The sequence below is a fragment of the Diceros bicornis genome, chromosome 18 (assembly GCF_020826845.1).
Source record: "Diceros bicornis minor isolate mBicDic1 chromosome 18, mDicBic1.mat.cur, whole genome shotgun sequence".
In the NCBI taxonomy this organism is placed as follows: domain Eukaryota; kingdom Metazoa; phylum Chordata; class Mammalia; order Perissodactyla; family Rhinocerotidae; genus Diceros; species Diceros bicornis.
The window spans coordinates 26,398,838-26,414,369 of record NC_080757.1 but is presented as its reverse complement, the minus strand read 5'-3'; the positions used below and the strand labels follow the sequence as shown (position 1 = coordinate 26,414,369).

The following is a 15,532-nucleotide window of genomic DNA, read 5'->3' as shown; positions in this document are numbered from 1 at the left end:
CTAGCTGATAAATACACGGCCAGTCTTGTTACGACTAGTCTCTCAGCCACTATGCACCCTGCCTTTGCCACTGGATTATTTTAAATCAAATCCCAGACTTCATATTATTGTGTCCACAAATATTTCACTATTTATCTCTAAACATAAGTACTTTAAAAATATATAACTACAGGGGCCGGCCCGGTGGTGCAAGCAGTTAAGTGTGCACGCTCTGCTTCAGCGGCCTGGGGTTCACAGGTTGGTATCCCAGGCGCGGACTGACGCACCGCTTGTCAAGCCATGCTGTGGCAGCGTCCCATATAAAGTAGAGGAAGACGGGCACGGATGTTAGCCCAGGGCCAATCTCCCTCAGAAAAAAAAAAAAGGAGGGTTGGCATCAGATGTTAGCTCAGGGCTAATCTTCCTCACCAAAAAAAAAAAAATATATATATATATATATGTATAATATATATATGCCATTACCACATCTAAAAACTGTTATTATCCCTTTATATTATCATGTAATCAAACCAAGTTCAATTTCCCTGATTGTTTCATAAATCTTTTTGTATAATTGGTTTGTTCTAATCAGGATGCATACATGGTCCTTGTATCTCATTTGGCAGTATCTTCTCAGATGCTAACATCTGTTGCCAATCTTCCTCTTTTTGCTTGAGGAAGATTCGCCCTGAGCTAACATCTATGCCAATTTTCCTCTATTTTGTATGTGGGTTGCCGCCACAGCACGGCCACCAACAAGTGCTGTAGGTCCACACCGGGGAACCAAACCTTGGCCACCGAAGCAAAGTGCACTGAACTTAACCACTAAGCCACAAGACCAGCCCTCTTCTGATCTTTAGATTCCCTCTTCCTCTCTTTCCCCCTGCGCTTTGCAGTTTACTTATTAAAGTAACTAGTTTGTTTGTTCTGTGGATTTTCCCATAGTCTAGAGTTTGCTGATTCTGTCCCCATGGTGTCATTTAATATGCTCCTCAGTCCCTTGTATTTCCTATGAACTGGTAATTAGATCTGGAAATTTGATCAGATTCAGGTTCAAAGCTTTTGCAAGAATACTGCTTAACTGGAGGCCCATAATGTCTGGTTATTTCTTTATGACGTTAAGATTGACCCATGAATTCAGATGTTCTCTACTGTTCAACTTGAGCGTTAGGTTTTTAATATCAATAACTATTTTTCATTTCTAAAAGTTCTATTTTGTTCTTTTTAGAATCTGTCTACTCTTTTCCTATCATATCTTGTTTTCTTATTATAGTATCTTTTTCTCCTTTTTCATTAAAACCCAACCCTATGTGGACAGACAGCTCAATTGGACCAAAACATAAAGTTCAGAAATAGACCCAAATAAATCAGGAATTTAATATATAATAAGGATGCCATTTAAAATTAGTGTAGAAAAGATGGATTTTTCCCTATATGGTATATTCTATAAATACACTCCATGTGCAAAGATGACTGTTTAGCCATCTGAAAAAAATGTATTGGATTCCTATTATACAACTTAAACCAAAATAAACTCAGATAGACCAAAAATTTAAATGTAAAAACTGAAACCCTAGTGCTAGAAGAATTTTAAATATTCTCTGAGTGAAGACCTTTCAAAATCATAAAGAAGTGATAAAAGAAAGGACTGATAATTTAACTGTGTAAAAATAGAAAATATCTGCATGCACAAAGCAAAAATCATAAAGTCAAAACACAGGAGCACTGGATGTGGAGTCAGGAGACCTGGAAAGTCAATATCTCATTCAGCTGTGTCAGCCGCTAAGCCCCTGTTTTCTTCTCTGTAATGGGGAGGAGTCTCCCTCACAAGTTTGACATGGAGATCCGATGAGAATGGATGCAAAGCATCCCCAGTTACGTGCATTTGTGGCAGTGTTTCTATGCAGAAGAGATACCAGGTGACTCCTGTAGCCTGGGATGGGGGTGGGTCAGCCAGTGGTCAATCATTACACCTGCGCTCAGGAGGTCTTCCATGTAAGTCTTTAGGGAAGGTATCCATTATTTTCCAGGAGAGGGGCCCTTCTTGAGGGCCGCCTGGTCCGGCCATCAGTGAGGCATTTTCTCTAGGGTGAGCCTACCCATAAGGCAGCATAAGCCAAGGTGTGATGTGGAGGTTTCCACCAAGGCTCCCCACCTCCAAACAGCCTCTCCCAACCACCTGTTTCTGGTGTCCCCATGTCCACCTTAAGGAATCATACTCTGGGTAGAGAGATGTTAACTAAGAAAATACAAACCCTCGGAGTCTTGTGGGTCATTTACATTTTGCGGGAAATGTGTGTTTTGGCTGAGAGAAGGTGGAGCATGTGTCATTGGTATGCGGGAAGTGCACTGGCCCGGGCGTCATCAGGTCTGAGTTCTAGGCCCAGTTCTGGCGTTGACTTCTTCTACAACCTTGGAGAAGTCACCTTTCTTCTTGGGCCTCTTGTTTCCCCTCTGAACCAGGAGGTGGTTGGACTAAATGGTTTCTCTTGGTTTGTTCAATCATTCATTCTACAAATGTTTGTTGAGTACCTACCACGTGCTGGGTACTGTTGTAATTGCTTGGGATACAGCACTGAACAAAACAGACAAAAAGCTCTGCCCTGTGGAACTTACATTTTTGTGGGAGGAGACCGTCAATAAATAAGAAATATAATCATTAACCAAATTATATAACATTTGAGGGGTATAAGTGCTTTAGGAAAACAAAAACAAAGTAAGGGATATTCAGAGTATGCAGGAGGATTGGAATTTAAAACAGGGGCTCTGGATAAAGAAGATGTGGTATATATACACAATGGAATACTACTCAGCCATAAGAAATGATGAAATCCAGCCATTTGTGACAACACGGATGGACCTTGAGGGTATTATGCAAAGTGAAATAAGTCAGAGGGAGAAGGTCAAATACTGTATGATCTCCCTCATTAGGTAGTAGATAATAACAAAGAAACACATAGAGACAGAGATTGGATTGGTGGTTACCAGAGGGGAAGTGGGGGGGAGGAGGGTGAAAGGAATAATTCGGCACATGTCTGTGGTGAGAGGTTGTAATTAGTATTTGGGTGGTGAACATGATGTAATCTATGCAGAAATATAAGTATAACGATGTACACCTGAAATTTATACAATGTTATAAACCAATGTTACTGCAATAAACAAAAAATTTAAAAAATAAAATAAAGAAATAAATAAATAAAACAGGGGCTCATGCTAGGCTACACTGAGGAGGTGACGTTTGAACAACTATTTCAAGGCATTGAAGGAGTTAGCTGAGTGGATATCTCGGGGAAACAGTGAAAAGGCCCTGAGGCAGGAGTATGCTTGACAAGTAGGAGAAAAGCAAGGATGAGGGCAGAGAGGTAACAGAATAAATGGTGGGGGTAGATCACAGAGGGCCTTGTCAGCCCTTGCAAAGACTCTGGCTTTTAATCTGCGTGAGATAAAGAGCTGTTGGAGGGTTTTGTTTGGTTCGTTTATTTTAATACTTAATTTTTTAGAGCAGTTTTAGGTTCACAGCAAAATTGAGCAGAAGGTACAGAGATTTCTCATATATCCCCTTCCCCCACACATGCACAGCCTCCCCCATTATCCACATCCCCTGTCAGAGTGGTACATTTGTTACAATAGATGAACCTACATTGACACATCATCATCACCCAGAGTCCATAGTTTACATTAAGGTTCACTCTTGGTGTTGCACATTCTATTGATGTGGACACATGTACCCACCATTTTAGTATTCTAGTATCATACAGAGTATTTTCACTGCCCTCAAAATCCTGTCTCTGTGCTGTTGGAGGGTTTTGAGTGGGGCGATGTCGTGTGATCTGCCTTTTTGGAATTCTGAGATCCTGCTGAATTTGAGGAAAGAGTTAAGAGAGCGCCCAAACCAAGCCTCACCCGTTGCTCGTTTTGCTTTCAGGCCTCCTGACTGTCCCCAACGCTGATATGAAGCTTCCCCACTTGCTCCTGGTCTCCATTTCTTTGCTCACACTCTGCCCTGGTTGGAAGAATACGGCTGTAGAGTCCCACAATTCCTCTAGGTGGCAGTGCTGCCTCACACACAGAGGACACCGCCCTATTTCCATCTGTTCCCAAAACATCCAGCCCTTTCCCTGGGACCTTGTTAGCAAAATCTCTCAGGAGTAGAGAAAATTGGAGAGCCCCCAGTTACCAGGGACACCCTCCAGGCTGCTTGCCCTTCTTTCGCAAATCCTCCCTTTTTTGTCAGGACTGTCAGGGACCACCCCAGCAAGGCTGACCCCAGGCCCATGCCTTAGCCACTTCCAGGAGGCAATGGGTACAAGGCACAAGGAAAGAGCTGAGGCTGCCCCATTCTTCCCTATTTCTGCTCCCCTGTACTTATTCTTCAAGTCTAGATTGATATTCACTTTAACACTTTAAATCTTTGATGGTATTCACTCCTGAATATAAATTGAGGGAGGGGAGGACAAAGGGTCACACACATTTGTGTTCTGGTCCTACCCACTCCAGGCAGCACTGGGCACTGTGTGCTGCTGCCTCAGGCAGAGCCCTGATTCTCCTGTGTTTTTGGAAAATGACTGGACCTGCTTCCCCTCCTGGAGTTGACCACCATCCACCTCATCTTTCCAGCTAGAAACAATGTACTGTCTTCACTTCCTCCCCCTCCCTCCCTTTCTCATCTCCCACATTTGCCACCAAAAACTGCCGATTTTACCTTATATAATCTCACAAATTCGCCTCTCCCCCTTTCATGCACACCTTCATTGTCTTTGTGTACCCAAGGGTAGCCAATGCGAACAGCTAAAAGGGTCAAAGAGGTGATATAAATGAGTGAAGAGGCCAGTGTGTAAGGCAACAGGGAGGGGTGGAGACTGTGGCGAACTGGAAGGAATATCAGTGAAGCCTAAACAACTGCTTCTCAGCCCCAGCCAGGTGTTGTCAGCGGGAAAGGCAGGTCCCAGTGGGGCCAGTTTTTAAAAGCCAGCAATCTGTTGTTGTTTTTATTTTTGTTTATTTATTTTGGTGAGGAAAATCAGCCCTGAGCTAACATCCCATGCCAATCCTCCTCTTTTTGCTGAGGAAGTTGGCCCTGGGCAAACATCCGTGTCCATCTTCCCCTACTTTATATGGGACACCGCCACAGCATGGTTTGACATGTGGTACGTCAGTCCACGCCCGGGATCCGAACCTGTGAACCCAAGGCCGCCGAAGCAGAAAGCATGCACTTAACCACTACACCACCGGGCCAGCCCCTGTTGTTTTGTTTTTAATGTGAAATGTACCAAGTTAATATTGGCAACTAATTTTTAAAAAAATGTTTTAAGCAACAAGTAGGACACCACAAGGGGCAAATAAAACATATCAGTGATCTGAATTTTCAGCATGCAGGCTGCCAAGTTTTTTTTTTATCTGAGGAAGATTCACCCTGAGCTAACATCTCTTGTCAATCTTCCTCTTTTTGCTTGAGGAAGATTTGCCCTGAGCTAACATATGTGCCAATCCCCTATTTTGCATGTGGGTTGCTGCCACAGCATGGCTGACAAGTGGTGTAGCTCCACACCCAGGAACCGATCCTGGGCCACCAAAGTGGAGTGTGCCGAACTTAACCACTAGGCCATGAGGCCAGCCCCAGGCTGCCAATTTTTGACCACTGGTTTGAACCACCATCCTAGCTAAGACTACTGATGTTGTTTCTTCTTTGGTCTCCTGCCTCTACCCTCCCTCACTTCCATGCTCATAGTCTCCAGAGCATCTCCCCAATACCCAAGTCACACCAGCTCATTCCACTGCTTGACATCTCCCTGTTACTCACCCCCAAGTTACTCACAAGATCTGGTCAATTCAGGAAGGCTGCCAGATGTGTCACTCTCTTACTGACCCCAGGCTCTCCGCTCCCACCTGTACTCTCTCCTGGCAAATGTACATCAGCTCCTTTGTTACCTCCCCTGAGGCCTCCCCAGGCACCTGTATTCACCCCCATGCAATATCTATTTACATGTGTCTCCTCCACTAGACTGTGACGGTCCTTGACACAAGCAACCACCTCTTATTCATCTGTGTATGTGTGGTGCATCTGCCACTCAAGAAGGTGACTGGTGAGTATTGTTTAAAGAAATAAAAAAATGGATGAATGATGATTGTCAGCCAAGTAAAGTAGAACTGTCTTAAGGTTGTTTATTTTGCACCCCATTTATACATAATTAAGACCTGAGTGTCCTTTATGATAAAGACAACTTTCTTCTCTCCCCTCATTGGTCGCCATCCCCCCAGGTTCAGAGGTGTTGAAGACAGACAGGAGCTCTGGGACCCAGGCCAGCCAGCTCTCTGTCCCAGCTGGGTCTTCTTACGGGTAGGTCTCTAGACTTTCTGGGGCTCCCTTAATCCTCTTTCTCTTGAGTTTTGGTTTTTGAGGAAGTTTACTTAGAGAACCTGAAAAAGGGAAGGTCAGAGACAGTCCTGATGACATCACGAATAGGAAGAGAACCTTGGTCTAGAACATTTGGGGGTGTGGCAGCGACCAAAAGGAGGAACGACAAAATCTTATGTTACTTCCAGCCTACGTCCCTTAGTCGTTTCTCTAGAGCCCCTGTGGGGTAGGGAGATGGAATCACCCCAAGTTACAGGCGAGGGATCCCACCCAGGCACAGAGTGAGCAAATGGGCTGCCCAGGGCCTAAGGCAAGTGAGGGGCACAGTCAGAACCAGACCCACGTTTCTTGACCTCTGGCTCTGGACTCTGATTCCTCCCCACTCCTCTCCGGTTTCATGACCCACTTCCCAGCACTTGGCTGCTGGACTGTTTGCAAACACCATTACCATCCTTTATCGAAGAACTGACTGACGAACGTAGTGCCAAAGAAACACCACGTGGGTTACCTTTAGTTGCACAGATAGACTCCATGATTAACCTCAGCCCATTCACGCTGGGTCCACCAGATGGGATGTGTTTTCTCATCTGACACAATGTGAAGATGAGAAACTTCATCTCTAATGTACCCCAAGAATGTATCTAATGTATCTAATATTTAACATGGATTTAATGTTAAATGAAATACATTTAACACCCAATGTATTCATGTTTAACATGAATTCATCAAGACTTTTGATTTAAAGTCTTGTTTATAGATAGAGGAACAAGCTTAAAAGATGCCAAAAGGAAGCAACAAGAAAAAAGCAGAAAGTGGAACATTCCACAGAACAATAGCCTGATCTCTTCAACAGGTCAGGGGGTGAAAAAGGGGACTTTGTTAGGTTAAAAGAGACTTGAGAGACATAACCAGGTAAAATGCAGGGTTTAGGAAACCAGTACAAAAGATATCTTTGACTATTGAGAAAATTTGAATATGGAGTATTTAATCTAACAATTAGATGAAATGAAGACGTTGACATGGAAGGTTGATATAACTAAATCGTATATACAGGATGGTCTCTTTTTGGTTAAAATATATGTATTTATATACATAAAAACATCTAGAGGGCCTGGCCCGGTAGCGTAGCAGTTAGGTTCGCGTGCTCCACTTCAGTGCCTGGGGTGCACAAGTTCCCAGGTGCAGACAGACATACCACATGTCAAGCCGTGCTATGGCGGCGTCTCATATAAAGTAGAGGAAGATGGGCATGGATGTTAGCCCAGGGCCAATCTTCTTCAGCAAAAAAAAAAAAAAAAAAGAGGAGGATTGGCCACATATGTTAGCTCAGGGCTAATCTTCCTCACACACACACACAAAATCAGCCAAAAAAAAAACCACCTAGAAAGTGCTGGCAGTGGTGATCACAATGTGATGTTTATATTTTCTTATTTTTGCTTAACTGTGTTATCTAATTTTCTATGATATGCTTCTGTTTGTAGTAATAAGATGTTATTTTAAGAAGTGCATGAGAGCCAAGCGTCTTAACCCACCATCAAAGGCTTTTTCCTGTTACACTCCTATCCTGTACTTCTCTAGCCTGCCCTTCCCTTCCCCTCCAAGCCCAGACGGTGCTCGTTGCCCCTCACCTCTGCACAAGCCTTTCCTTCCACCTCTTTCCCTTCCTCCCCACGCCCTCTCCTTATCCCTTTAAAGCCTGTCCCAAACTTACCTCCTCCAGACAGCCTGTCCTACCCTTTGCCCTATGGCCTCGGATTGCTCATTTGTAAAAGGGGGATAATAACATCCTCTTATCGGAATGCTGCCCGGAGCCAAGTGTAATTAAGAGAAATAAAGCACCTGGTTCAGGGAGAGGCTGGCCCAAAAGCCCAGAGCTCACTTTCCTCATGTGATCCATGGACTGCTTGGCCTAGATCATCTTCATGATGGACTGGCCTTCATTCCGTTGCGTGCTTTACTTCCTCAATTTAAACTGAAGGCACCGGGGCGATGGGTCCTCGCAGAGCCCAGGCAGGGCTCTGGGTCTCAGTAGCTGCCTAGCTCGTGCCCACCGCACCTGATCTGTCCTAAGTCCTGCTCTCCGCTCGTCTAGCTGTGGCTGGTGGAAGCGGCCCCGAGGGCTGCCGGCGGCGGGCTTTAGCCTCAGCCAGCCTGACTTCAGAGGATCCTCTGGGCCCAATTTAGGACAACACTCTGAGGTCCTAGGCTGCCCTGTTCGCCTTTACTTTCTCCCCCAGTAGCTAAGCAAGAACAGCTAACTGTGGCCCCAGAAGCCAGTTCCAGAAGGGTGAGGGGTGGGGAGTTCCAACATCTCTCTGCACCTCAGTGCACAGGAGGGGCCTTCACAGGTTCCAACCGTGGCTGGGGCCCTCCCTTTCCATGAAGAGTCTCTATCCTCTAACCCCACGGCCTCTGTCCAGAGAGCCAGGCAGGGCAGTCCCCACAGAGGCCAAAGCTGCTGGGAAGGCCATCCCCGGGCCATGCGCCGGGCCCTCCTGCTCACCGTGAGGTGAACGCCTCCCTTAGCCCACTCTCCACCCAGCACCGCGAGTGGCCGTCCTGCTGCTGCCTGGACACTTCCTGGAGTCCCCGCTCTTGGCCACAAGACATGATCTCTGCTCTGCTTCTAGTCAGATGGGAAAGTGCCTTGGTTTCAATGTTAACTGAAAAATGCAGGATTCAAAATTGTATGTATCATGAGACCTCCAGGAGGAAATTATACAGAACACATGAATAGTCATGGCCTCTGGGTGATGGGTGACTTTTCTCTCTTCTGTTTTATACTAATCTGCATATTTCAAACTTTCTATAACGAGCATACCTGAGGGGAGTGGGATGAACAAGAGGAAGGAAAAAGTGGAGAAGGGGAAGTAAAATGGACAGAGAGAGAAATGCAGAGATGAGAAGATAGAAGCAGGAAGAGGGACGCGTCAGGCTGCTCTGGGGGGCACGCCGGCAGCGCACTTCCCCCACACCTAAGGCGCATGACCTCTCCCTGCGTGGACCTGGGATCCCGGCTCCCCCAGCGGGGCAGCCTCATGGCCTGGGGCCTGCATCTTGGACAGCCTCTCCTTCATGCTGCTGATGTTGCTGTGCAGCCCCCAGGCATTGCAGAGCTTGGGCAGACTGTCTTCCTGGCCAGCCATCAAGGAGCTCTCCGGTGCGTCCGAGGGGCAGAATGCCACCTGCAATGGGGTCATGGTGTCGAGGAGGGTGTGGAGAAGAGAGGGGCCCACGTTCCAGAGCCCCATCTCTACCCGTGTTAGGAAACTGCTGCGGTCTGGCTGCACCCACACCTGCCCAGCCAGAAGGATGGATGAGAGCCACAGAGGCGGGAGACAAAGGACCATGGGGACATTAAGGCCAGGCTCCCAACTGTCTCTTCTTGGGTAGTTCTTTATTTTGAGATATGTCCTCATCTCTTTTTTTCCGTTATAGTGTCTTATGTGTTTGTTTGTAATGAAACAAGGGTACTCGTTTTAAAGTCCTTTGCAAAATTAAAATTGAGAGCCTGAAAATATCTTTTGCAATTTTCCTGGTCAGCAAAATCCAGGAATCATTAAAATGGTAGCTCCTCATATTCAGAGGAGGAATCACTGAAACAATCCACCCATTCACATTCAGAGGAAGAAAGGGAGAGGATTTGGTCAAAGCTGTGCACTGGAGGGGTGGGTAGCCGGGTTGGGGGGCCGTGGTTAGAGCTGGGCTCTCCTCTGAGCCAGATGAGGTTTGAACCCGGCTCTTCTCTCCCACTTGCTATGAGGTCCAGGTGGTTACTTTACCTTCCTACACGTGGCACCTTCATTTACACACCATGGACAGTAATTCCAATTACCACTTAGAGTTACTTCTGAAGATTACAGGAGGGAACATAAAGTGCCGGGCACATAGACACTGTTCCCTGTGATTATGATTTTGGACCAGTGGTTCTCAAAATGTGCTCTGTGAAACCCTGGAGGTCCCTGAATTTTGACCTCACGGACCCCCTGAAAAGTGGGGTCCACTCAAAGCACAAGAGAGAAACCAATGGATTCTAATGAAACCCAGTGTGAAAAGTTCATTCATACAAATCTGAAAAGGCTACATACTGTATGAGTCCAACTACATGACATTCTGGAAAAGTCAAAACTATGGTGACAGTAAAAACATCAGTGATAACTGCCACTTGTTGAGTTTTGGTGTGGTGTCAGAGAAAAATATCCACAATTATCTGAAAATGCTAATAAAACACTCCTCTCTTTTCTAACTATATATCTGTACGAGGGTGGGTTTTCTTCATGTACTTCACCCAAATCAATATATCATAAGAGATTGAATGCAGAAGCAGAAATGGGAATCCAGCTGTCTTCTATTAAGCCAGACACTAAAGAGATTTGCAAAAATGTAAAACAATGCCACTCTTCTCACTAAATTTTTTTGTTTTGGAATATACAGTTATTTCTCATAAAAATTATTTACGTTAATATGTATTGGGCTCCTTGCTTTTATTTTTAAACAGATTAGTAAATACACATTTTTGAATTTTTCTTTAGCCTTAATTTTTAATAGGGGAACTATCAATAGATATAACCTACATAAACAAATGCTTTCTGGGGTTCTCAGTTAAATTTCTGAGGGTAGAAGTGACCTGAGACCAAAATTATGAGAATCACTGTTTTTGGACAAAGCCAGGCCAGGCTCTGTCGACAGTCCCCACAGCCTTCCCCAAGCTGGCTGTGCCTTTCTGCCGGGCCTCAACTGTCTCCACCCATGGCTCCTCAGGGATGTCCCTGCCCCTGCCAACATCAGGGTGTGGGCGTGGAGGGTGAATAAATCTCAAGAACTTGGGGCTGAGTCTCCATCATCTTCAGCCCCATTCTGTGCCCATTGCAGGGGTAAAGGTAGGGGCAGAGGGCTCTTCCTCAGGCACTGAGCCGTAGAAAGGACTGGAGGGGTGCCGGGTGTATCAGAGGGCCCCTCAGTCCCATCCTCCCCCCACAATCCAAGAACACACCAACCAACTCTCGGATGGTCCCGGGAGGAGCTTTCCCGAGTGTCTCACCAGGAACTTGGCTGTCTGGTTACTCTTGGTGTACTTGTAGAGCCTGCGAAGCTGCTTCGCCTCCAGCTCCGAGAAGAGCGAGACAAATCGCCAGAGCATCCTGCAGGGGGGAAACCCGAGGCTGAGGGCAGCGGAGCACAGCCCCTCTCCCTTCAGCATTTGTCTGTGGCCAGGACCCACTCATGGAGAAATGGGCTACGTGCTACCTCCTTGGTTTTTGGTTGGGGGCATGGAAAGGAGGGGATTTGCCAGACCTTGAATATGCTATCCTGGTGATGAGCACACACACCACACAGCAGTTGTTCAATCAGAGGTCATTCTCCTCAGGGTCAGGAGAGGTCTTTGCCCACTGTGTGTACAGCTCTGGAGCAATCAATGTTGCCCTGAGAGACTAGAGGACCTTGTTCTCTCCATGCCCCCTTCACCATGCTCACTCCAGGATCCTGACTCATATAAAGATGAAGGACTGGGGGATCTTGACTGAGGTATGACCTTGAATTTAGAGGGAGTGGCCCAGGAGTGGGTATAGAGGGAAGCACAAGGAGGCTGCCTTACTTTCTCCAGTGCTTGATTTCCCAGGCTCGGCAGTAGTGCTGCAGAAAGGTGTTGATGTGGTCCCCTAGGACCATCAGGCTCTGCTTCATGTATTTTAGCCTCTTCTTCTGAGGAAGGTCCCTGGGCAGGTGCAACTTTCGCAAGAACTTCTTCAGTGGCCTTAGGTATTCTTTACACTGAGGAGGCAAAAGCTGAAATGAGGGACCATAGGGGAAAAGAAAAGGCAGATGGGCAGCCTCAAGTAACCAGCAGGTTGACCTGGCTACAGCCCTTACAGCCCAGGAAGGGTTGCTCACGTTAAGTGAGGAAGTTCCTGTCAGCCTCTTACTGCACTTCCTTCCCAAGAGTGTGACAAATTGGGCAATGAGCTATGGTCTGAGCCCTACCAGTTTCTGACCTAGGTTTCCTGACCTGTGGGGAACAGGGGACAGGGGCCTGGACTGGCCCCTTACTTACAATTTTGAAGGTGTCGTGGCCCAGGCCCTTGGCATGGCGCACGAGTGAGTCTCCGGCAGGGATGGTGCTGGCGCTCCCCTCTAAGCAGGGCCCATCTGTCACCTGGGACGAGGCAGGGGGCAGTGGTCAGCTGAGGGGCAGTGCCGGGCAACCATTGGTCCAAATGCCAGCCAAAGCCCTTCTCCATTTTCCCAATGCCCTCTCCTTGACCCAGCTCTGAGGCAAGTGAACCTGGGCAAAGAAACTCATCTCTGAGAATCTCTGCTTAGAAAATCGAGACTGCCCTACCCATTCCTTTTATAATTGTAGCACAGCATACTAGCTAACTTTGTAAAGCATTTGCTAAACACTAACCCATTTTATTCTCCCACAAACTCTGTGAGGTTAGATATCACTATCCCTGGTTATAGAGGAGAACACTGAGGCACCAAGAGATTGAAGTAACTCTTTGGAGGAACGAGCAGGGATTCATTTACTCATCCATTCAGCAAACATTTATTGAGTGCCTAAGTCCCAGGCCCACTTCTTTGTATCTCTAATCTTTAGCATCATGTCATGCTAATGGGCACTCAGAAAAAACGTGTGATGGTGATGGTAATGACGAAAAGGAACGTCTTGAAAGCAAAAGTGAGGCAAAGAAAACTGAAAATTCATGAAGACAAAGTGACTGTGAAATAATACTCGATGTCAGAGAAGGGGATTAGATTGACACGGTTGGATTTGCACCTAACCTTTCAAAAGCCTCTCAGGAAAGTGAGCATTAATTCCTGCCTGTGTTCGGTGGGAACAAGGAAGATCCAGGCCCAGACCACTCTGAAGGGAGACACCAGAAAGGGGGAAGGAGGTGGGTGGAGGGGGTATGGGACACAGGCTCCTCCAGGCCCCAGAGAGAGGGGACTCTGGCTGGTCAACTCCATAAACAGACCACACAACCACACACGAGCCCTTGTGTCTTCATAACCAACAATCATCTTGCCAGGAAAACATGTCCTTGATAAACATCTGTTTGAATGAATTAACATTCTCTTGTTCTTTCCGTCTTTTGCTAACTCATGTACCTCACCATTTTTCCCTCTTCTCTTCTTCCTTGAATTTCATGTTCTCTGCTTTCCAAAACCAGCCCCTCAAGGACCCTCCTTTCCTCCCTCCCTCACACCCCCAGCCCCACTTAACCTTCTCTAGTGGCTTGTCCCCTTCACCCCCTTGCCCATCTGAGGCCTCCATCTCAACAGGGGCGCTGGTGGGCTCCAGAGTGGCACTCCTCACAGCCCCTTGGGCTTCTGACCTACTGCTTCTGCGACCTGAGTGTCTCAGGCAGTGGGTGGGTTGGCTCCAGAACTCGGAGCAAAACCATGGCAACTGCCAACACAGAGCCCGGCCCCCTCCCCCTCCCATGCCCTCATTCCTCGGAGCGGCCACCAGCCATCTCCATCAACTGGGAACTGGACTAGGGAAGTGAGCAAGATGTGCCGGGTAGACCCAGGATTTTGTCAGAGCTCAAAACCGGCCGGGAGGGGCTGGCACCCCTTCTCCCAAGAGAACTGTCAGATGCGTTGATTTTGAACCCTGCTAAGGCTTTTGAAGTAATTTTCCTGCATGTGTACCATTCACGACTCCTCAGTTACACCGTGGGATCCCCGAGAGTGAGGACAAGGGTTTGTAACATTTCTTTCCGGATTTGGGACAAAGGACTAGAGGGTGCACTGAAAGAATGGGATACAGTAAATTTCTACTGAGAGATCTTCTCTTTCATCCCTCTGTAGCTTACAGGAAGTTAAGAAGTCAGTTGTGTTGGGTGGTGGGTGGGGGTAGTGGTGTTTTTAGGGAGGTGTACAAAAATACCAGCCACCATATATTATCTCAATTAATCTTCACTGTACAGTCTTCCCTGGGGTAGGTACCAGCAGTGATCCCATTTCATAAAAAAGGAGCCGAGACGCATGCAGGTCCTGTGACTTGCCTTAGGTCCGCGGCCACTAAGTGGGGCGGGGGGGTTTCGGTCGGATTCCCACGGCTCTGGCTCTTCCCACCAGCGCCTCCCTCCGGGAATCCGAGGCTGCGCAGAAAACGCAGCTGGCGGGGTCCGGGCGTCTCCCTGGTCCGCTTGGCCCGGAGGTCCCCGGAGGCGCTCGGAGGCGCCGGGTCCACGCCGCGACCTCGCCCCTCCCGCGGCAGCCGCGCCCCCTCGCGTCCTCCATCAGCGCACACGGCGGGGTACCGGCGGTGGTAAGACCGTTGCAGCCTCCGTTTCCTCACTTAGCCCGCATCTTCTTCCCTGGAACGCCGAACTACATCTCCTGGCCCTGCCTTCGTATCCTCTGGGCCCGGGGTCCCGTTTTCCCCACACAGTTCGGCCCTCGGCCTCCCCTGCCTTCCCGGGCACCGGGTCGGACCGCCGTCGGCGAACGGAGCCGGGGCTTGGGTCCTACGCACGTCCTCCCAGGCCTCCCTCTCGCCATCTGGCGGCGGTACCTGCACATGGCAGGGACACTGTGGCTCATGACGTTCCTAGGGGACCATGTGGCTCTGCCTCCAAACTGGAAGGTCTGTTCTTTGAGCATTACTTCAGGATTATTTTGCGGCTATTAAGAAGGATAATTATATTGGCAAGAGGGAGAGAAAAGGAGCTATCTTATACACTTCTGTTGGGAGTGATAACTGGTAAACAATGCAACGCAAAATGTTAAATGTGCATTCCCTTTGACCACAAATTCTACTTCTAGGAATTGGTCCTAAGGAGAGAAGATGTATGTATGGGAACTATTACAATGGTGACAATTTGGAAAAAACTGAATTGTCATCAATAGAAAAGGGTAAATAAACTGTGGTACATCCATCCTTAAAAATACTACTCTATTAAATATTAAAAATTAATTTTTAAAAATACTTTACTACTAAAAAACTACTAATTATTAAAATACTACTCTGTATCTATATAATACTAATTAAAATTTTAAAAATTTAAATTACTACTCTATTTAATGACATGGAAAACAGGAACTAAAACAGCACGTATTGGGGCTGGCCTGCGGCATAGCGGCTGCTGGTGGCCCTGTTGGATCCTGGCCGCGCACCGATGCACCGCTTGTCAGGGCATGCTGTGGCGGCATCCCATTTAAAGTAGAGGAAAATGGGCACGGATGTTA

The 15,532-nt window shown here is 47.2% G+C and overlaps 1 protein-coding gene across 1 annotated transcript; it reads right to left on the bottom strand.

Moving 5' to 3' along the window:
• Positions 1 to 6,116: 6,116 nt before the first annotated feature.
• CHCT1 (CHD1 helical C-terminal domain containing 1) lies at positions 6,117 to 12,509 on the bottom strand (the record flags this gene model as incomplete). The annotated part of the gene is made up of 5 exons (XM_058562027.1): positions 6,117 to 6,396; positions 9,324 to 9,519; positions 11,376 to 11,475; positions 11,931 to 12,106; positions 12,387 to 12,509. Coding segments are annotated over 5 exons (681 nt in total), but the record flags the coding sequence as incomplete, so codon positions are not given.
• Between the last annotated feature and the right edge of the window lie 3,023 nt (positions 12,510 to 15,532).